The 23566-nt window shown below is 47.9% G+C and overlaps 1 protein-coding gene across 15 annotated transcripts in view; it reads right to left on the bottom strand.

The window, feature by feature from the left end:
• The window catches only part of DLG1 (discs large MAGUK scaffold protein 1), a 94570-nt gene that overhangs the window by 19712 nt on the left and 51292 nt on the right, over window positions 1–23566 (bottom strand). For 8 of the 15 annotated variants that reach the window (XM_033150964.1, XM_033150971.1, XM_033150966.1 and 5 more), the window contains 9 exons: window positions 21534–21584; window positions 20676–20800; window positions 19768–19937; window positions 18788–18924; window positions 16027–16171; window positions 15061–15187; window positions 11481–11637; window positions 10712–10814; window positions 4769–4883 (listed from right to left, as the gene is read on the bottom strand). In XM_033150964.1, coding sequence (XP_033006855.1) covers window positions 4769–4883; window positions 10712–10814; window positions 11481–11637; window positions 15061–15187; window positions 16027–16171; window positions 18788–18924; window positions 19768–19937; window positions 20676–20800; window positions 21534–21584 — 1130 coding nt within the window. Of the gene's footprint in view, window positions 1–4768; window positions 4884–10711; window positions 10815–11480; window positions 11638–15060; window positions 15188–16026; window positions 16172–18787; window positions 18928–19767; window positions 19938–20675; window positions 20801–21533; window positions 21585–23566 lie in introns of all 15 variants that reach the window. The other 7 variants (XM_033150963.1, XM_033150965.1, XM_033150968.1 and 4 more) reach the window with 1 other exon arrangement.

Raw genomic sequence — 23566 nt, 5'->3', positions numbered from 1 at the left:
GTACTTTCAATCCTTGTATTCTTTGTAATTAGTCTTTAAAAAAAAATCAACCATTTTATAGCCATCACCCCTTTCACTGTTCTACCCTCACCCCACCTCCAAAGAATTTGGACACATCTGTTGGATGCAAGGCTTCGCTATCCACAAATTCCATGCTTTGGGTGATGTCTTGAAGATTCCTGGATTGCTGATCTGCACTTATGTATGTTCATTGTTGGGAGCTCATTAGCATTTTCGTGCATGAAAAAAAGGACTTGTGGAAGGGGCTGGGTTGCAGGAATGACTGGCTACCTAGCCAAGCCAAAATGTCTGAATCCCTGATGCAGATAGGTAACAGATCTGGAACGAAATATTATATTTAGTGCTGCCGCTTGTTTAGTTAGTGCCTTTGCTCCTAAGGCTTCACTCTGCATGTGCCTGTGCCAAGCAAGGGCTTTTGCCAGCACACCCATTATTTACATTATTATTATTATTATTATTATTATTATTATTATTATTATTATTAATAATAATAATAATAATTTATTATTTATACCCCGCCCATCTGGCCGGGTCTCCCCAGCCACTCTGGGCGGCCTCCAACAAATATCAAAATACAATACAGAGTCACAAATTAAAAACTTCCCTAAACAGGGCTGCCTTTAGGTGTTTTCTGAATGTCAGGTAGTTGTTTATTCCCTTGACTTCTAACGGGAGGGCGTTCCACAGGGCGGGCGCCACTACCGAGAAGGCCCTCTGCCTGGTTCCCTGTAGTTTTGCTTCTCGCAGTGAGGGAACCGCCAGAAGGCCCTCGGCGCTGGATCTCAGTGTCCGGGCTGAATGATGGGGGTGGAGACGCTCCTTCAGGTATACAGGACCGAGGCCGTTTAGGGCTTTAAAGGTCAACACCAACACTTTGAATTGTGCTCGGAAACGTACTGGGAGCCAATGCAGATCTCTCAGGACCGGTGTTATGTGGTCCCGGCGGCCACTCCCAGTCACCAGTCTAGCTGCCGCATTCTGGATTAATTGCAGTTTCCGGGTCACCTTCAAAGGTAGCCCCACGTAGAGCGCATTGCAGTAGTCCAAGCGGGAGATAACCAGAGCATGCACCACTCTGACAAGACAGTCCGCGGGCAGGTAGGGTCTCAGCCTGCGTACCAGATGGAGCTGGTAGACAGCCGCCCTGGACACAGAATTAACCTGCGCTTCCATGGACAGCTGTGAGTCCAAAATGACTCCCAGGCTGCGCACCTGGTCCTTCAGGGGCACAGTTACCCCATTCAGGACCAGGGAGTCCCCCACACCCGCCCGCCTCCTGTCCCCCAAAAACAGTACTTCTGTCTTGTCAGGATTCAACCTCAATCTGTTAGCCGCCATCCATCCTCCAACAGCCTCCAGGCACTCACACAGGACCTTCACCGCCTTCACTGGTTCTGATTTAAAAGAGAGGTAGAGCTGGGTGTCATCTGCATATTGATGAACACCCAACCCAAACCCCCTGATGATCTCTCCCAGCGGCTTCATGTAGATATTAAAAAGCATGGGGGAGAGGACAGAACCCTGAGGCACCCCACAAGTGAGAGCCCAGGGGTCTGAACACTCATCCCCCACCACCACTTTCTGAACACGGCCCAGGAGGAAAGAGCGGAACCACTGTATAACAGTGCCCCCAGCTCCCAACCCCTCTAGCCGGTCCAGAAGGATGTTATGGTCGATGGTGTCAAAGGCCGCTGAGAGATCCAGCAGAACCAGGAAACAGCTCTCACCTTTGTCCCTAGCCCGCCGGAGATCATCAACCAGCGCGACCAAGGCAGTTTCAGTCCCATGATGAGGCCTGAATCCTGATTGGAAGGGATCCAAATGGTCCGCATCTTCCAGGCGTGCTTGGAGTTGTTCAGCAACCACCCGCTCAATCACCTTGCCCAAGAATGGTAAATTTGAGACTGGGCGATAGTTGGCCATATTGGCCGGGTCTAGAGATGTTTTTTTAAGAAGCGGTTTAATGACCGCCTCTTTCAGCGGGTCTGGAAAGATTCCCTCGCAGAGGGAAGCATTCACCACCGCGCAGAGCCCATCGCCCAGCCCTTCCCGGCTAGCTTTTATAAGCCAGGATGGGCAAGGATCTAGGAGACAGGTGGTCGGTTTCACTCGTCCAAGCAGCCTGTCCACATCCTCGGAGGTAACAGATTGGAATTGATCCCATGAAACATGACTAGACAGGGCTCTAGCACTCTCCCGCCCCGGCCCTGCTCCCACGGTGGAGTCTACATTATTGATAGTCCCTCAGTTCTACACATGGCATCCACCGCCACCGAGCAGATTCTTAAATGTGATATGGCGGGAAAGCTCAAATAATCCAGATCACATACACTCTTTTTTTACACTGTTCATCCCTCCCTTTAAGGCTGATTGTGTCTGCCCAGCAACCCCAGTCTTGGGTTCACCAGGAGAGATCTCCCCTTACACGGCTTCTCTTTTCTATCTCTTCAGTGTTCATTATTTTCCTTGGTTTGTGTCAGAAACTCGAGAGAACATACATGCTTCCCCTTGTTAAGATACTTCAGGGGTGGGTTTTTTAACCAGTTAGGAGAGTTCCTGTGTGTCTCTTGAGAACCATACACTGCAGGGCTCCAGGGAATCTAACAAGTTATATACCTACTTTCGGTTCCATATTGCACTATATTCTGTATGGGAATAGAGCATACTCTGCAACCTGGTTTTGTGGAAGGGCTGGTTATCCACAAATAATTACTGTAGAATGGCCCCAAGATCATATTCTTGGGTCATAATGACTGCCCAGGAGTACAACTTTTTCTGTTTCTATTGTTTCCTCGATGCCCTCTCCTAATTGTCTGTCTTACCCTTGTGTGACTAAACCCCGCCTCATTTGTAATTGGAGTTTTCCGCATTGCATTTCGGCCTCTCTCACCTCCTGCCAGATCCCTAGCACCCTTTGCTCTCCTTTCATACAGCAATAGTAATGTTTGCCCTCCTGTTAACTGTTGGTGTGGCTTACTGATGTACCTGCTCTGCACGACTGTAAGTCTGTAATAACTGCAAACTCTGGAAATTGTGTTCTGTTGCTTATTTCCCCCGGTTTGCAATGGAAGAAGCAGTGTGCTGGAGCGTGTCTCTAGGCTCAGGATCTTGAAAAGGACACTTGTGATGGTGACATTTGTAGACTTCTATTGATGGGTGTGCGTGTGCTCAGGAACACAAGTTTAACAGTACCAGGTTCTACGCTCAGGCAGGAATAACCAGCTCCTCAAACATAAGATAGGGCACACCAGAAGTACACGTGAAAAGGATGTCAGGGTCTTAGAGCACAAGCTTAACATGAGTCAACAGTGTGATTCAGCAGCAAAAAAGCTAATGCTATTCCAGGCTGCATCAACAGAAGTATAGTGTCCAGGTAAAGGGAAGTATTTTCCCTTGGTCAGACCACACCTGGAACACTGTGTGCAGTTCTGGGCACCATAATTTAAGAACGATGTTGACAAGCTGGAATGTGTGCAGAGGAGGGCAGCCTAGATGATCAAGGCAGGGAACCAAGCCTTATGAGGAACGGTTGAAGGAGCTGGGAGAACTTTGATAGTAAGAACTGTTCGACTGTGGAACAGACTCCCTCAGGAGGTTTTTGACTCTCCTTCCATGGAGGTCTTTAAGTAGAGGTTGGATGGCCATCTGTCCTAGAAGCTTCAGTTGATATTCCTGCATTTATTTATTTATTTATTTAGCTAGCATTGTAGGGGGTGGACTAGATGACCCTACAGGGTCCCTTCCAACCCTACAATTCTGTGATTTGAAGTGGGTTGCTGCCTCCTTTGAACCTAAGCTTCACATCGTTTCTGCTATACTCTGCTGATTGAGTGTGCACGTATCTTTGGGTATGTGTTGCTGGTGTGTACCAGGACTGAAGATTTATGGAAGTCCCAGGCTGCGCTTCATAAGGAGGTTTGTCTCGGTCCAGGGGCGGTGTGTGCCCCCCAGGCATGTTCCGACACCCAAGTCCCCTCTTTATGTACCAGGCAATGAGAGAATGGGGCAGTTGAGCTTACAGAGGTTTCCAACAGGCAGGTGGCCTCCCACATCTGCAGCTACTCTGACTGTTCAACAACATCAGCCGCCAACCCCCGCCTCCCCTTCTCCTCAAGAGAAAGGCAGAACGCCCCCCTCACCCTCTTGCAGTCAGCTGCCCTTCTGACAAACCTCCCTACTTCAGCAACGGAGGCATAGGCTGCCTGCCAGCGGCCCTTCCTCAGCAAGCGCTCTGCCTCGTAGCCGCTAAGCTGGAAGGCAACTAACCAGCAAGCCCTCCAGTCAGTCAGCTCACTCTCCTCCACCTCCCTCCATCACGTAATCCCTTTTGCCACTGCTGGCTCACCATGCACACGTCTGAAGCAAAGGTGCAACCCTGGTCAGCAATTCTGCCCCTTGGGGAGGTCACAGTGCAACACATTTGCAGAACCAGAATGCCAGGAGACACCTGCTGCCCTCCTAGGTACATGCCAGCAAACCTTGGCAACTTCCTCTGGGATATTCTTGAACTTGAAAATTGCATTCAAGCAAGAAAGCCAATTTTCCCAAGACCATTTGATTGCTCCAAGGTGACTGAGCCAACCACAAAAAAGTGCCCAGCAAACCTGCATCCTGTGCAGGCCACCACAGTCTCCGCATCCTCTGAGGAACAAACCCAGTCACCAAAGAGCAGCTCCTGGGCAAGTCCAGGCCTCCTGCTGCTGCACCTCCTGAAAATCCAGGCCAACTGGCTCAGAAGGGAACTTACCTGACATAGAGAGACCGTTTCTGGCTCGTCCGCAGAGACCCCGACCCTGAACTGATGCTGCTGCTCATCATCTGCTCTCGCAAGTCGTGTATTTTAGCTTCAAAACGGCTGTATTCTGACAAACAGAAATGAAAAAGGGGGGATGCTGTTAGCTCAAAACAAGTCCGCATCCTGGAACCCTACAACGGCGGCTGCTGCTGCTGCTGCTGCTGCAAACTGTGCTCCCTCCAAAGGCTCCAAGTTCTGCTGTGTTTTCCACAGTCTAGATTTTGTGACAAATGATGAAGTCTCTCCAGCACTCTTTCTCTCCCTGGCATAAAACCAGAATTTTAACTCTCTGAAAATGTGCACACCACATTTCAATTGTAGTAGCTCAAAACGAAATGGTTTAAACCCACAATATATAAAAAACAAAATATTAAAAATAATCATACACCCAGTCCCCAGAGCCATGCAGAATTACAATATGGAATTCCAAAACAGGACCCAGCACTGCCCAGAATGGGCAGACTTCAAGCTTGCTGGATCTACCGTATTCTGCCCTTTGCCAGAAGAGCCATCTGCACAAGGCAGGACAACTAGAGCACAAAGGGGCATTTTGAGCCTAGGACTGAACTGAGCTCATCGCCACAGTTCGTTCCGGGTTGGCTTAATTCATTTCAGTAGCCTAACATAGCTTGAAAAAAGTTGTCTGTTGTTGCTATTGGTTAACCAGCTGGGAGTCAGAAACCCTCCTTGCTGATCTACTACAAATGAGCCAGAGATCTACTGGCAGATGCCAATTACCTTCTGCTGACCACCAGCTCAACAAGCCATCCCTACCCCCCAGGTCTGCCTGCAGGGAACATGCCTGGCAAACGTCTGGGGGAGAAAATTCCCCTCTCTGGATACCGACCACCAGCCCACTGTCCGTGGCAACAAGACAACACCAGAAGCACCATGGCTGCTTCTAAGCAAGGAGAATCCTTTGCACAGTGTAGCGCCAGGCGCTCTGTGAACACTTCCTGGCCAGCCAGCCAGCCAGAGCAAAGAGGCAGCAAAGGGCTCCAGCTGCATCTCCCTCCTCCTTCCTCCCACTCTAATCGGCACTAACTGGATTGCCTTCTCCAGCAGGACAAAGCCCCGACCGGTGGCCCCTGCTAACCCTGGCAGTGCTGCGTTTGCTCGTCTGATCTCATGGCGCTCTCTACTCACATGCCTCTCTCCAGCCAAAGCAAGCCAAGCACCTTTCACTAAAGCAGCCAGGAAGCAGCAGAACTCACGACAGCTCTGCTTCTCAATCCCCCTGGGCAGAAGCCGCACCTCCACCGTCCCTGCCTGCTGCCCACTTGACTTGGATTAAAGCCAGTTCACACTGGGAGCACATGCAGAGCAAGGGAAGGGGAGCCCATCAGGACCATCGCCTGCTCCAGAAGGTGCAGAGAGGGCTATGCCAACTGCAGCCTTGGCAATCCTGACCTCTCCCCCCCCCCGCCCTCCACACAATCAGCTGCAGAGTCCGGATCACAATCCCATCAAAGAGAAACTGGACATCTCTTGAGAGGACACAGCGGCCACTTTCATACAACGGCCAGAAGGAAAAATCAGCAGTGAAGGTTGTAGGCTTGGATGAAGAAACACAAAGCACCTCTGGGAAGAAGGCAGCCTGGGTGCTGGGAGGGGCTTCCACACCCAACTCACTCAGCCGCCGGCCTGCTGCTTCTGCCCTGTCACTCCACGGCCATTTTGGAAAGGGCACACATCCAACTTGGGCGCATGGCGACAAGGAGCTCCTTCCTCCACCAGCAGCGCCAGACCAAGGGGCCATGGGGTTGGCAGCCTCCCGCAGGGTGGAGTTCTGGAGTTCAGCAAGTGGTGGGAACCTGGCTGGCTCAGACCCTCCTCGTTTATATGGGACAAGCCTAAATGTATTTCTCAGGCTCCTGCCTGAATTGTTATTTGAAAGCAACACTTTAAGTAACTCAACTTAGTGCACAGAAAGTTGAATTTTACCTGGGAACTAAAGCTTCCCACCTCCAACTGGCACAGATAACCAGAGTAGACGATTGTGATCGGAGAGCTGGGGCTGTGCTGTTTTTACTGTAATTATCAGTATGTTTTTAATGGACCTTTTATATTTACATCAATATATAGTTTTAATTCTATGTTTGTTTTCCAATGATAGTTTCCTTCTGTCTCTGTGTTTTTAGCTGTTCCTATTTTATCTGTAAGCTGCCTTGAGTCCATCAGGGAAAAAGGCAGGGTATAAATAAATTAATCATTGTCATCATCTAATCCAGCACAGGGAGGGAAGGGGGGGGGAGGTCACAGCTCCCCTCACCCACAGGCTTTTTGCTTTTGTTTTGAACAATCTTTATTATTAATTATTATTATTATTATATTTTATTATTATTTAAAAAGCTCTTTATTGCAAAACAATTTACATAAAACAGAAAGCACCATAAACAAGCCATAGACACTAACTAACAACACAGCATCTAACATTACACATACTTTAACTTCCGAGTCACCTCATTGTACTTTTTACACCTTATTAATCTATACACACTTTCTTATCCCCCCCCCCCCGTTACTTATCAAGATAATTTTTTTACTTTTATGGTTTCCTTGTAATTCAAGATTCAATCTAAATCTATCAGGAGATTTGCATTATCACAGTACTTTTTGAGATATTCTTGGAATATTGTCCAATCTTTAGTTGTTTTGAACAGCCAACTCTCTGCCCCTGGAAGAGAAGATGTTGAGAGCAAAGGTGTTTCTGTCCCTCTTCAAACGTAGCTCAGTGCAGATTCTGGGAGTTCATGACCAGAGCCTGCAAACTGGCCTTGCAAACAGGGGGAAGGATTGCTGGAGGAGGCTGAAGAGAGTGAAGCCTGTGTCTTTGGGAGCCTGAGGGTGTGGCTGATTGCTCTGCTGGAGCACAAGATCAGATGGGGAGGAGGGACAGCTGAGAGGAAGCCAGCCTGAGGGAGGAGCTAGCAGGCAACAACATTCAAACTTAACTCCACTGGCCACTGGTCCCATCACCTCCTGGCAAATAGAAGGGGAAGAAATGGAGGCAGTGAGAGATTTTACTTTCTTGGGCTCCATGATCACTGCAGATGGTGACAGCAGTCAAGAAATTAAAAAACACCTGCTTCTTGGGAGAAAAGCAAGGACAAACCTAGACAGCATCTTCAAAAGCAGAGACATCACCTTGCCGACAAAGGTCCGTATAGTTAAAGCTACGGTTTTCCCAGTAGTGATGTACGGAACTGAGAGCTGGACCATAAAGAAGACTGATCGCCATAGAATGGATGCTTTTGAATTCTGGTGCTGGAGGAGACTCTTGAGAGTCCCATGGACTGCAAGAAGATCAAACCTATCCATTCTGAAGGAAATCAGCCCTGAGTGTTCACTGGAAGGACAGATCCTGAAGCTGAGGCTCCAATACTTTGGCCACCTCATGAGAAGAGAAGACTCCCTACAGATTGGTTGCAATACTATCAGATTAATTCAAGTCAGATAGAAAAATTGGTTTTCAGTTAGAAAAATCTAAGTTGGAAACAGAATTGATAGAGTCAAAGATTAAAAATCTTTCCAGAATGTATAATTTATTGCTTGAGTGGCATACTAAAGATGAAATGGTAAAATCAATAATGATAGATTGGGCAAAGGATGTGGGGCACAACATCATGTTGGATTGGGAAAAACTATGGAAAACCGGTATAAAATTTTCAGCATGTAATTTGCTTAGAGAGAATATAATGAAGATGATGTACATATGGTATTTGACACCTGTTAAATTGGCAAAAAATTATCATGTACAAAGCAATAAGTGCTGGAAACGCAAACAAACCGAAGGAACTTTTTTCCATATGTGGTGGTTGTGCCCGAAGGGAAAAGACTTCTGGGAAAAGATTTATAACGAAATGAAGAAGGTGTTGAAAAACACATTTAAAACGAAACCAGAAGCCTTTTTACTGGGAATCCTAGGACAAGAGATTCCAAAATGTGATAGAACTTTATTTATGTATGCCACAACAGCAGCCAGAATTTTGATAGCTAAGAACTGGAAGACAGAAGAAATACCAACGAATGAAGAGTGGCAGATGAAAATGATGGACTATATGGAGCTCGCTGAGATGACCGGGAAACTTCGTGACCAGAGGGACGACGCGGTGGAAGAAGAGTGGAAGAAATTTAAATTATATTTTAAAAAACATTGTATGATAGAAAATTAGATATAATTTGGAAGAAAAGTTAGACTGTAGATTTAGAGTTTGGTTTTGATGTAGAAATTGTGAAGGTATGAGTTGAGATATTAAATGTTTAGTGATTTTTTATAGTAAAGTAAGATATTTTAAGATGGTAAGAAATTACTAAAGATGATTCACAAGGAATGCAGGAAGTGGAGACAGGAGGAAGTCAGGATACAATGTTAAGGATAGATGTTAAGGATAGCATAGGTTTTTTGTTTTTATTGTAGTTTTGTTTTTGTTTATTATAGTTGTATTGCTTTGTATTGGTGTGTTTGTATTGTTTATATAAAATTCAATAAAAAAATTTTTTTAAAGAAAAGAAAAGAGAAGACTCCCTGGAAAAGACCCTGATGTTAAGAAAGATTGAGGGCACAAGGAGAAGGGGACAACAGAGGATGAGATGGTTGGACAGTGTTCTCAAAGCTACCAACGTTGAGTCTGACCAAACTGCGGGAGGCAGTGGAAGACAGGAGTGCCTGGCGTGCTCTGGTCCATGGGGTCACGAAGAGCCGGACACGACTAAACAACAACAACAAGGGATAAGTAGCACCATTATATATAAAGGATGTGTACACTTGTGAAGAAATCCATGACCTGGAGCATGAAAAGCAGATTGAGAGTATATGGGTAAAAATTGTAGGAGAAGCAGTGACCTTATTGTGGGTGTCTGCTATAGACCGCCAAGCCAGACTGAAGACTTGGATGGTGCCTTATTAGAGCAGATTAATATATCTCTTATTTTTGAACGTTTGGTAATCATGGGGGACTTCAACTTCCCCGATATCTGTTCGGACTCACGACTCTGCCAAGAATGTAAGGTCTGACAAATTCCTGTTGCCTCACTGACTTTTTTTTCCCCAGAAGGTGAAAGAAGCAACAAGGGGATCCTCTATCTTGGACCTGGTCCTCACCAATAGGGAGGAACTGATCAACAAAGTGGAAGTACTTGGAAACTTGGGAGAAAGTGATCGTGTTCTCCTGGGTTTCAGGATACAGAGGTAAGGGAAAACTGAGTGTAGTCGGACACACACGCTGGACTTTAAGAAGGCCAATTTCAAAAAGCTGAAGGAGCTACTGGGTGTGATCCCACGGTCAGAAATACTCAAAGTGAAGGGAGTCCAAGGATGGGAGTTTCTAAAAGGAGAAATATTGAAGGCCCAAATGCAGACAATACCAACAAGAAAGAAAAGGGGGGGGGCATCTAAGGAAACCAGTGTGGCTGCATAAGGAGCTTACGGATGAGTTGTGAGTTAAAAAGGGCATGTATAAGAAATGGAAGAAAGGGGAACTCACAAAGGAGGGGTATATATGAGTAGCCAACAGTTGCAGGGGGAAAGTCGGGCTGGCTAAACTCTTTAGGTTAGTCATTGGCACAGGAACAGGATTCCACTGCCGAATCCAGGAGCAGGGCACATCCCTTGGCCACTTGTGATGTCGACCTCACCTGCACTGAGCAACTGGCATTGTTCCAGCACGTGGGGGTAGGGTGTGTGTGCGTGTGTGTGCAGTGTCCTTCTCTGAAACACGAACCCATGGTGGGAAACCAACCAACTCGGGGCATCAGGTGGGCACATTCTGCTCATGTTCAGAGATGTTCTTTCTGCCTGCTGTTGCCAGTACACTAAACCCCCCCCCCCCACACACCTTAATCAACGCAGCTTTCCCCTGCATAACAGGTGGATTAACTCAGTAATTCACTTGCCTTCTGGACGGTATTGAGCCACAATGGTGACAGCTTGGCCAGCGTTTTTCAAGGCAGCAGCTGCTTCTTCGTGAGTTGCAGCTTTGAGGTCTACACCATTTACCTGCAAAACAAATGTAAACACAGAATATTTAGGAAAGCAAGGAGGGACACTGCGCAGAACGCGAAGGCTGGGATCTTTGAGCTGGGGCAGGATGCTGCAGACTCCGACACTTTCTGCTGACCTATCCTAGACCCTCAAAATTATGTAAACTGCACAGAGAACTTGGTTGGTGAATGGTTTATAAATATCACAGATAAATAAATACATAAGTAATAAAAAGGCAGTGTTGTGTAGATTGTAGAGTGCTGGATTCTAGGACTTGGGAGACCAGGTTCAAATCCCCACCTGGCTGTGAAGCTTGCTGGGTGACCTTTGGCCCACCACTGCCTCTCAGGCTAACCTACCTCACAGGATTGTTGTGGGGAATAAATGAGGAGGGGGAGAACCACGTACACCACCTTGAGCTCTTTGGAGAAAAGATTGGATACAATGCAATGAATGAATGAATGAATGAATGAATGAAGCAAGACCTTCCAAGGGACAATCCTTGGACTGAGATGCTGGGGAGACCCAGAACTGCCCCCTGGCGGTTCCAAGAAGCACACTGCCCCACACTCAGTGCCCCACATGGGCTGGCTACATGCTGCCTACCTTCCTCAAGGGTCAAAAAACCAAACAGAATAAGAAAAGGGGGGAGTCCTGCTCTTCCCCTTTCAGTCATCTTACTGAAATTATACGGTCTCCTTTCCTGAGCTCGCCACTTAGGTCTGCAGGCCCCCCTGCAAGGATGAAGGAGACAAAGATGCCTTCGCCGTCTTCTCCTCCCACTATGTTGAAGCCAAGCCCTGTGGATCCTCGATGGAGCACCAACTTCCGTGGTTCCCTGAAAGATGGAAAGAATTCCCAGCGTTAGCCTGCTAATATGGCATGGAGAAACTATTAGGGCTAGAACTCAAAACACATTTTTGTCAATTAGGTTTCAGTCAGTTAACAACAGGCACAGGCAAACTCCGGCCCTCCAGATGTTTGGGACTACAATTCCCATCATCCCTGACCACTGGTCCTGTTAGCTAGGGATGATGGGAATTGTTAACAACAACAATGGTAATAATAATAATAGTAATAATAATAATTGTTGTTTTATTTGTACCCCATCCATCAGACTGGGTTGCCTCAGCCACTCTGGGCAGCTTCCAGCATATTAAAAGCACAATAAAGAAAAGAACAAAGAAACTGCCAGGCTGGTCAGAGTCAGAAGCCAAGGCCGTCTTGGCCAGACGGGGCTTGTGAGGAATACGGTTACCCTTCCTTCTTCCACCTGCCTGTGTCTTGCCCACAACTCTGTCTGAAGCTGATCCACCTCCACCAGGTGGACTAGGTCCCTGAGCGGTTCTGCCTGGTGAAGCCTTCTAAGTGTAGAGTAAGGTTCCCAAAACTTCCGTCATAGAGCAGGGGTCCCCAAACTAAGGTCCGTGCGAGCCGATTATCCGGCCCCCGACGACCCTGGCCGCCACCGCCCGCCCGCTGCCCATCTCTGGGTCGGTGCAGCACAGGAAATAGCTTGCGTGCATGCTTCTGGCGTGGTGTGGCGCCGGGAATAGCTTTTGCGCATGCACAAGCGTCATTTTCGGCGCACTTCCGGGCCTGTGGAGGCCCGTGCGCATGCGCACAAGCTATTTCCGGTGCTGCGCTACGCCAGAAAAAGCAAGTGCATGCGCGTATGGGCGTGCGCTACCCCGCCCTCCGCGCAATCAGTGCCGGAGGAACTGGCCCAAGCCAGGTAAGTTTGGCGACCCCTGGTCACAGAGTTTCAATACACTGATGACAACGTAGTGTGTGCGCACTCAGAGGATGACCTCCATACCATCCTAAATATCTTCACAGAAGCTTACAGAAAGCATGGCCTGTCGCTCAATATCCCAAAACCCAAAGTGCTGCACCAAAAAGCACAAAACAACCCTTCCGCAGCGCCACAAATCCAACTTAATGGTGCAACGTTGGAAAGTGTCAGTCACTTCTCCTACCTGGGCAGTTATCTTTCCATAAGGGCTGACATTGATGCCAAAATCCAGCATTGCCTGAGCTCTGCAAGTGCAGCTTTCTCCCGACGGAAGCGTAGAGTGTTTGAGGACCAGGACATTTGCGGGGAAACCTAAATGCTTGTTTACAAAGCTATTCTACTACCAACCTTACTACATGCTTGTGAAACATGGACCACTTATAAACACCATCTGCAACTCCTCAAAAGATTCAATCAATTGTGTCTCCGAAAACTTTTACATACCACTTGGGAAGACAGGTGAACTAATGTCAGTGTAGTGGGAGAAGCAAAGATCACCCATGTCAAAGCAATGATTCTTTAGCATCAACTTCATTGGACTGGTTGTGCTGAACCATCAGTGAGTTGTTCCAGGAGCTCTGCTAGCACCAGCTGAATACTCAAGATAAACTCACAATTGGTGGCAGCTGTAACACTAAGCTTTCATGCAACACACCTGGGAAGCAGGTTAATTGACCAGCTCAAGGAAGGGAGTTGCCGTCATCCATGGGCATGGGATACTAGGCTCCAGGCCTAATTGGAGCAATATCAGCCACCTTGGGGGAACCTTGGCTGTGGTGGAGATCATGGCCACCTGTGGGCTGCTCTACTGTATCAAGTGCATTTGCCCCAGTGCCTGGGAGCAGGCAAGCCATCTTCTTGCTGGGGAGTCTGCCCCACAGAGTGCTGGAAACGGGCAAGGAGGGAGCCTTCAGACCTTTCGTGGTGAGTTTGCTTTTTCATTTAAATAAACCACCAATCAACCTGGTAGTATGGGAAGCCTTCTTTGGGAACTTGAGTTTCTGGATCCCTGTGAGCCCACCTATGGCTCTGTGGGGTAGAACAACTGGGCATGTTGTTCAGATGCCTGATTATTCTCTTAAAAAGCAACTACTCTATACTCCACTTAAGAATGGAAAATCATAGAATCATAGAGTTGGAAGAGACCACAAGGGCCATCCAGTCCAACCCCCTGCCAAGCAGGAAACACCATCCAAGCATTCCTGACAGATGGCTGTCAAGCCTCCACTTAAAGACCTCCAAAGAAGGAGACTCCACCACACTCCTTGGCAGCAAATTCCACTGTCAAACAGCTCTCACTGTCAGGAAGTTCTTCCTAATGTTTAGGTGGAATCTTCTTTCTTGTACTTTGAATCCATTGCTCCGTGTCCGCTACTCTGGAGCAGCAGAAAACAACCTTTCACCCTCCTCTATAGGATATCCTTTTATATATTTGAACATGGCTATCATATCACCCCTTAACCTTCTCTTCTCCGGCTAAACATACCTAGCTCCCTAAGCCGTTCCTCATAAGGCATCGTTTCCAGGCGTTTGACCATTTTGGTTGCCCTCCTCTGGACACGTTCCAGCTTGTCAGTATCCTTCTTGAACTGTGGTGCCCAGAACTGGACACAGTATTCCAGGTGAGGTCTGACCAGAGCAGAATACAGTGGTACTATTACTTCCCTTGATCTAGATGCTATACTCCTATTGATGCAGCCCAGAATTGCATTGGCTTTTTAGCTGCTGCATCACACTGTTGACTCATGTCAAGTTTATGGTCTACCAAGACTCCTAGATCCTTTTCACAGTTGTCTAATCTGTTAAGGTCATTTTGAAGTGTGATCCTGTTCTCTGGGGTATTAGCCACCCCTCCCAATTTGGTGTCATCTGCAAACTTGATCAGGATGCCCTCAAGCCCATCATCCCAAGTCCTTGATGAAGATGTTGAATAAGACTGGGCCCAAGACAGAACCCTGTGGCACCCCACTAGTCACTTCTCTCCAGGATAAAGAGGAGCCATTGATGAGCACCCTTTGGGTTCGGTCAGTCAGCCAGTTACAAATCCACTGAATGGTAGCCTTGTCTTGCCCACATTTTACCAGCTTCTTTACAAGAATATCATGTGCACCTTGTCAAAGGCCCAAAACAAAATACTGGTGGCCAAAAAAAGAGGTTTAAAGATGCTCTCAAGGCAAATCTTTTAAAAAGGTAGTATAAACAATGACAACTGGGAATCACTGGCCTGCAAGCGCTCCAATTGGAGAACAGCCTTTACCAAAGGTGTCATAAAGGCATCATGGACTTTGAAGAAGCACAAACTAGGGATGAAAGGGAGATACGTGCTAAGAAGAAGGCAGGTTTGACAAACCCTCGCCATGATCAACTCCTGCCTGGAAACCTATGACCCCACTGTGGCAGAACGTATGGAAGAGGAGGTGGTAGAGCCTTGTGCGACATTCTGCAAGGGACTCAGCAGCTCCCTACCTCGTGATCTCATCGTCTCCGAGCATCCCTTTGGGGATAGGGGAGTATCTCCCTGGTGACGCTGGCGGAAGGGTCTGCCCCAAGTAGGTTGATGGGCTGATGTGGTTGTCGGCAGGCTGAGAATAAGCTGGGAAGGAGAGAAATGCAGATGGTGAACTCTGTGGAAATGTCATATGTGGGAACTTATTGGCACATCAGAAAGAACTGGGCAAACTATTTGCACTGAAGCCAAATCTTTTGCTTTCAACACTGCCGGTGCCTCCTGCCCCCACAAGCTGCCTCCTGCACTCATGGGGAGAGAGGGGGTAACTGACCTCCCCAACAGCCGGCTGGGGGGGGGGGGCTTCTTTGGATGGCCATTTAGATGGGCCAAAGTTGTGCACAGGATCCAGCAATCCTTCAGCTGGACCACAGCTTCCTTGTAAATGCCTGCTGGGGTTTAAGTTATCGCATGCCTCAGTGTGTACCTATAGATGCGTCTATCTTGATTTCAAGGAGACAGCAGGGGATGCTGCCACTGGGTGGAGCCTGGGATCTCCTGCATGCAAAGCTATAGCCCTCCTGGCCCCCTCCTGGTTCTAAGAAAAACAACTCTCTGCACAGATATAATGAACTTGGGAGTTGTATCCAATTAAGTCCTTCCTACTCAGAGTAGGCCCATTGAAAATAATAGCCCTAAGTTAGTCATAGCCACTGTTTCAGCAGATTCAAGCCTTGTTTTCTCTTAGAAACTAATGAGATGAACACATTTTCCCATGTACAGGCCACCTAGAGATTTTGTAATAATTAAGTTACTACTTCTTGAAAATTATTGCTTGTCATCTTTTACACAACTGAAAAAAGGAAACGGACCAAGAGGCATAGAATCTGAAAAACTCCTTTTACAAGCACCCCATACAAGCTATGAATGCCTCAGTCAAAGGAAGGAGCCCAAGTGCAGGAATCGCTGGTTGCCAGAGAACTCACCGTTGGTGATGTCTGGTGGGGCGTAGCTGTCGTTCATGAACATGCTGGTGGGTTTTGCCACTTTCAGGTAAACAAAGTCAGAGGTGTTTTTTAAGGCAGTCACTGCTTCTTCATGTGTCACTTCCTCTAAGCAAACGCTGTTGACCTAGAGAGAGGGGGGCGGAGACCAAATGAACTCATCCCTAAGAAGTCTCTGACCCCACATGTACAACAGTAGGGAAGGAGCCTGCACTCTGCTCAGAATTCAACCTCCTTGTGTCTAGAAGTGCCGCAGCTGTCCACTCCAACTGGAAACAGCTTCCACTGGCCTCAACCAACATGGTCTTTAAAAAAAAAAAAGCCAATTTGGGATGTTCAGGAGCAGGGCATTCCAGGGTGGTCCTCTGTTCCAACAAGCCCCCACTCTGGATGACTCTCTGATGAGGGACCCTTCCTCCAAAGGTGCTCTCAGAGGAAGAAAGGGCATTTATCTTGCAGGACCTTGTGCACATGTGGTCACGTGGGGTGCCCCCTCACAAAATCCTCCTGAAATGGCTACCCACTAACAGTTTCTCAGACTCCCATCCTGTGAAAGTGAGTTCTGGCACTGGGATCCGCCCTGTTTCTTCTGCTGTGAAGACAGGCGCAAGAGATTTGTTCAGATTCCCCACAATCTCCTTATCCTCCTCTGACTTGCTTGCCATTCAACTTTAATAATTACACTACAATCTATGGCCTTTTAAACTATGGTGGGGTATTGTTTTTCTCTGTTATTATGCTGCTATTTTTCTGTTATTATATTGCACAGTGCCCTGTGATCTTCAGATGAAAGGTGGTATAGAAATTTAATAATAAATAAATAAATAAATAAATAAATAAATAAATAATTTATTATTGTACCCCACCCATCTGGCTGAGTTTCCCCAGCCACTCTAATCTAAGGGTCCAACTGCCGCCCCAACAGTATCCTACTAGCATGCTCTAGTTATCTCCTGCTTGGACTACTGCCATGCGCTCTACATGGTGCTACCTCTGAAGGTGACCTGGAAACTGCAATTAATCCAGAATGTGGCAGCTAGACTGGTGACTGGGAGTGGCCGCCGGGACCATATAACACTGGCTCCCAGTACGTTTCCAAGCACAAATCAAAGTGTTGGTGCTGACCTTTAAAGCCCTAAACAGCCTCGGTCCTGTATACCTGAAGGAGCATCTCCACCCCCATTGTTCAGCCCGGAAACTGAGGTCCAGCGCCGAGGGCCTTCTGGCAGTTCCCTCACTGCGAGAAGTGAGGTTACAGGGAACCAGACAGAGGGCCTTCTCAGTAGTGGCGCCCGCCCTGTGGAACACCCTCCCATCAGATGTCAAGGAAATAAGCAGCTATCCTATTTTTAAAAGACATCTGAAGGCAGCCCTGTTTAGGGAAGTTTTTAATATTTAATGCTATATTGTTTTTAACACTCGATTGGGAGCTGCCCAGAGTGGCTGGGGAAACTCACGCCAGATGGGCGGGGTATAAATTATTATTATTATTATTATTATTATTATTATTATTATTATTATTATTATTATTATTATTATTATTATTAATCATCCTGCTACTAACACATTTAAAGGACTTCTTGTTGTTGGTCTTAATGCTTTTAGCAATGTGCTCCTTAAATTCTTTTTTTTTTTTTTTAGCATCTTACTGTCTGCTTGCACTTTTTTGGCCAAAGCTTGTGTTCCTTCTTGTTGCAGGATGTGCCTACAAAGTACAGCATGGAGCTTATCGTGAGCCCCCAATTCTATTCTCTGCCCACTGCCTGCTGGAAGCCACCATCGGGTGGAATCCTGCTTCTAAGCTGCCTGGTTGGCCACAGCAGGATGCTGGCCTAGATGGGCCTCCTTTGGCCTGATCCAGCACAGAGCAGCTCTGCTCTTGTTCTCACTGTACTTTTTCATAAAGGCATTACAATGGGGGCAGCTTTATTTTATGGGCTGAAGGACTTCATTTGGGGTTTGGCTTCATTTTCATTATTCCTTATCAAGAGCTGTCTTCTTAGCTGTCTTTAACTATGCTGCTTATTATGTAATGCTAATCTCTTAAATCTCCTGTCATTTAATTATCAGGACTGCTTCCATTTCCACATTTCCTCTCAGTTATGATGGTCAAAACACATAATCCAAAACAAAGCCCCTTGTTTACAGGTCCAGGCCAGGCCCTGGACAGCCTGATTAAATGGCACTGGCTGGATTCTCCCAGGAGTGGCTGAGAACAGCACGAGGGAGTAGGCAGGGGCCAGCGCATGAGCCCCAGGGCACAGACCTCGGGGTTTTCTATAGTGAAGCATATCTTGCTTTCAGTTCTCTACTGCTGTCTTTGTACATTACAGAGCCTCTTCTGTGGACTGACAGTGGCCTCTTCAGGGCTGTCCAGTCCTCCCATGTTTGACTTCCCATATTACAGAGCCATTTAGAGGATTTTCTTAGCTGCGCAAGGTGTTCTGAGTCCAGGGCTCGTTTCCCGGGGGGGGGGGACGGGACTGGATACATCTGGCTCTGATGAGCCAGAGGCAGTCAAGTGAGCTTTGCAGTCTTCTCCATGATAAACCACTGACCTGCCAAGATGCAGCAGGCAACACTGCAGAGACTCAGGGAGATCCCCAAGGCTGCTTTGGAGCTTAGAAATGACTCATTGGCTCCCAACCAAGAATCCTGCATGAAAGGAGGGCAACCCCTGGCTTTGAGGACAGCCACTGTGGAGTTGTGCCAAAAACAGAGGGACGCTGCAACTTCAACTCACAGCCATCAGTTTGTCTCCAATCTGGAGCTTGCCATCCTTGTGTGCTGCACCTCCCTCAATAATCTTGGTGACGTAGATGCTGTTGTCTCCAGGAATGTGCTGGTTTCCAACACCCCCAGCGATGCTAAACCCAAGACCTGCTTCAAGAGAGCAAAGAAGAAGAGGAGGAGTTTGGATTTGATACCCCGCTTTATCACTACCCGGAGGAGTCTCAAAGCGGCTCACATTCTCCTTTCCCTTCCTCCCCCATAACAAACACTCGGTGAGGTGTGTGGGGCTGAGAGACTTCAGAGAAGTGTGACTAGCCCAAGGTCACCCAGCAGCTACATGTGGGGGGGCGGAGACGTGAACCCGGTACACCAGATTACGAGTCGACCGTTCTTAACCACTACACCACACTACACCGTCATCAGCACAACTTCCGCAGACTGTCTACAACTCTACAACCAGCTTGCATGTCAGAGTATCTGACCACAGTCCAGAACTCTGTGTGGGAAAAGCAGAGGAATGGTAGAATGGTAGAGCTGGAAGGGACCCCGTGGGTCATCTAGTCCAACCCCCCGCAATGCAGGAATCTTGGCTAAAGCACTCATGACAGAGGACCATCCAACTTCTGCTTCTAAACCTCCAAGGAAGGAGAATCCACAACCTCCTGAGGGAGACCATTCCGCTGTCGAGCAGCGGACTCTGGAGCAGGGAACTGTCTTGTGAGAATCAGGCATGGGCAGTGACACCCCCACCCCATGTGCTGGAAGGCTCACAGTCGTCCACAGTGATACCTTGGGGGTGAAGGCTGCCCACAGGAAGGCATGGGCTCTCCCCATGAGCAGTTGGAATTCCCAACCAAAACCACGCACTGCTGCGTGCAGTCCAAATGCCACCCCCTGCTCAGGCCTTTGAGAACTGCAGGCAAAGAGGAGCTGTAACCACCCCAATCCCATCCCTAAACTAAGCGTAGCTTGCTCTCTTCCGCCACAAACCTTTGGGGCCTTTCACAAGCTTGATCTCGATGATTTTTTCCGTTACTTGCTTTCTTCTCTTGACATGCAGCCGGACTACGGAGCCTGCCTCCTTCAAGGCTTCTACGGCTTTGCTATGCGTCACATCACGGACGTCCACCTCGTTGACGCGCAAAATGCAGTCGTTCACCCTGCAGGTGGAGAGCAAAGGTGGCCTTGAATGGCACCCAGGTACACACACACACACACACACACAGGTGCTTTTGTCCTCTCAGAATGCTAAATCCATGGGCTCATGTAACGGAACTCAATGATGGAAGGTAAGACAAAAGACTTCTTACACACAAAGTAAGGTTCACTGCCATAAGATGTACTGATGGTCACCAACATGGATGGCTTCAAAAGAGGACAAATTCATGAAGGAGAGGGTTATCAATGGTTATCCTCTTTCTCCACAGTCAGAGGCACCAATGCTTCCAAAAACCAGTTCCTGGGAACCACAAGCAGAGAGGAGCTGCTGCTGCACTCAGGTCCTGCTTGTGGGCTGCCCATAATGGGCACCTGGACGGTCACTGGTAACAAGTTGCTGGGCTAGAAGGGCGCCCTTTGGTCTTGGAAGGCCTCCAGTGCCACTGGCCTAAAGCTCCCCCCCCCCTTGGGCCTGCTGCCTGCGGCTGATGGGAACACCTGGAGGGCCACTGGTTCCCCAGTTCTGCCTTATGGACAACCCTGGAGAGACGGCTAATGCTGAAGGCTCCAAGCTGCTACAAGCATCCTCCTAAGAGTCAGGAATCATAACTGGATGAATCCCACACCAGCTCAGCTTGCTCTCTGCAGAAACAGCAGCCATGCTGCCTCTTTTCCAGGACTGTTGCCAAGATGGACATTAGATGGAGCCAAAGCCTGGAACACAGAAGGAACTGACGTACCGCAATCTTCCATCTTGCGCAGCAGCTCCTCCCGGGATGATCTTTGTAATGAAGATACTCGAGTCGTCCCCAATGTGGGGGTTGTCCGTACCTCCTGCAATGCTGAAGCCAAGTCCTGAATTGCCCTGGAGGAAGAGAACCAAAGTACCTGAGATTGACCAAGAGGGACACGGACTTCAAAGTATACTTTTGGATGAGCTAAGAGGGGTTGTCAGCATGTGGAAGGAAGCAGGAAATGCTGTGTGGTGCCAACATATCCATTTGACAGGGAAAACTGTCAGCTCCACAGGAAAATTAACAGTAAAAGGAATGAATTTAAACTTATTTCATTATGATTGTTGATACAGCACATAAAAGGTCTTGGCACTAGCGAACTCTCCCCAAATCACCTTCCTGATGCTTGATGATAGCCCAGGAATCCGTCTGGCAGAAGAGCTTCCAGCTGGAGCTTCCCATCTCATTCATTTGCCACAAGGATCAGTACCTGGCTTATAGCCCCCACCCAATGCAATGGCAGCTGGACTGTGAGAAAGGATTTGAGCTGTGGACCTTCCAACAGGCTCTGCTCCAGGAGCCATGTGTGTGAAGAACGGCAGCTCCAAAAAGCCACAGCAGCAGCAGGATGGGTGCCATGAGGCCAGGCAGACCTGCCTCTCCTGCCTGCTTTGGCCAGGGCATCATGAACCACGCCAGGCAACAGAGCTCCTCTGGCAGGTGGGCATTAAGAAGCCATAATAGCAGGGCAGCAGCCAGGTCCAACCACAGCAGCCAAGAGAGGGAAGAAGAAGCAACCCCTCCCAAATAGTGAGAAAAAACAAATCCCTTGGGAAATCAAAGGTTGTAGGAGCTCCTCCTTACCCTTTCCAGTGTAATTTCTTCATATTCAAAATCTGCATCTGTGCCATTGACCTACATGAAGACAAAAGCATGAAATGTTTGTGGATTCTTCAGAGGAAGCGTGCACAGCATGGCCCCTGCTGACACCATGTTTGATGGTTCACTCTGCCTGGCGCAACTGCTGTGGGGACCATGCAAGGGGAGGAGAGATTGCAAAAATATTAAGAACTCCCGTTTCCTGCTGGTGTGTGCATGCGCACTAGAGACAGAAATAAATAAAAGAAGGCCCCCACCCCATTCCAGAAAGAGAACATTTCGTTGCTCAAGGAACAGAAAAACACAGCAGAGCAACAGACGCTGACAGACCCAGGGACTGACTGGCTAACTTGAAAAACACCAAATGGTTCGCCATCTGACTTGTCCACCTTCTTCAGAGACTGACTCTTCCTAACACTCCCTTTGGGTAGATGAGGAAAGGAAGCAGTTACCTGCTTAAGACTAGTGGCGTGGATTTTCTGGGGAAATGTGATTGGATAAACTGTGCAGAAAACTTTCTGCTGCCTAAATTTGACTTACTGTGTTTATTTGACATATTTAATAAACCAAACTTGAAAAGTTTGCCATGCTAGTTCGATGTGCTACCAAAATATCTGGATAGTTTGTGTTTTAACAATAGCTGCAAAGTAGCTGAGGAGTTCAATAAAAGTGCTGTTCAAATGGAATTCAAACAAATCCAAATCTTTACACGATTGGGTTCCTTCATTACAAATCTTTAGGCACCAGGCAAAAACTTCCCTCTTCTCCCAGGCCTTGGGCTGATTCAACACTCTAGGGCCTTATAAACTGGGAGGGGGTATGGTTTTTGTTTATTATGGTGTATAGTTTTGTGTTTATATACTGTAAACTGCCCTGTGGTCCTCAGATGGCTTAGCAATCTCCTTGTTCTGGAGGTAAAACCAATGGAAAAGAGATCCATCAGCAGACGCAATCCTGAGCTCCTTGGAGAAAGGGTGGCATAACTAGATTAAATTAAAATCTTCAGCCAGTCCTGGGCATCCCTGCAGCTTGTTCAAAATGCAACAGCTCAGACATTTAGATGCCTAAACAGCTGCTTGCAGGACCACTCCTATTCAAGCCACCAATCAAGCAAAATGCCACTTTTTGCTTCTTCCCGCTGGAAGCAGACTCTGCGTTCAACATGTGATTCTGCTTCCAGGGCAGGAGGCTGCCAGCCCAAAGTCATTAACATGTGGAACCTGATCTCCTCCAGGCTGGCTCCAGACAAAGCAAAGGCTCTCAAAGGAGTCCTTGGTGTTGCATTACTCCACTGGGGAGGGCGACAGGTCAGGAACAAACAGCCCTTCGCCAAAGCTGCTGCTGCTGCTGCTGTGCTTTGGCACTATCTGAACACAGGGAGCCAGGCAGGGCAGGGGGAGCAGAAAGAGCTGAGAGATCCCCACAGACCAGAAAATGGGCCAGCCGACTGAGGGGTGGGGACGACACTTTTAAGTGCACCTGATGCTTCTGGAGCGTGGCAGCTGCAAAGACTGCTGCTGGCCCCCTTAGAGAATATTCATAGCACTGGGGAGGGGGGGGGGGTTGGAAGGAGGACCCTGTGCCAAAACAGAGAACACCTCCGTTGGGTGAGAAGACATCCTGGGACTTGTGAGGAACGATTCTCCTCCACTGTCTCAGGATGAGCGTAAGAATGGAAGAGAGTGGAGTCATCCAGGGATTTGGAATGTGCTGTTATCAACGTGCAGATCACACATAACTCTGCTTCTCATTCACATGGGCATCAATAGGCCCCACATTCATCACCTTTGTGTGCCTCCTTTGAGCGGTAGATGGCAGCACAGGCCTTCTCAGTGGTGGCTCCCCAACTGTGGGATGCTTTCCCTAGACAGATGCGCCTTTAGACACAGTGAAGATGTGCTTCTTTACCCCTGGGCTCATCTTTGAGAAGAGTGGAATGGAAGCTGTGCTATGTTATTGCAGGATGGGCACTTGATTAAAAAAATTATTAATTCTTTAAAATCTTTTGATGTGTTTTA

The sequence above is a fragment of the Lacerta agilis genome, chromosome 5 (assembly GCF_009819535.1).
Source record: "Lacerta agilis isolate rLacAgi1 chromosome 5, rLacAgi1.pri, whole genome shotgun sequence".
Lineage (NCBI taxonomy): Eukaryota > Metazoa > Chordata > Lepidosauria > Squamata > Lacertidae > Lacerta > Lacerta agilis.
Note: the sequence above shows the minus strand (reverse complement) of the source record. Positions and strands in the feature narration are given on the sequence as shown.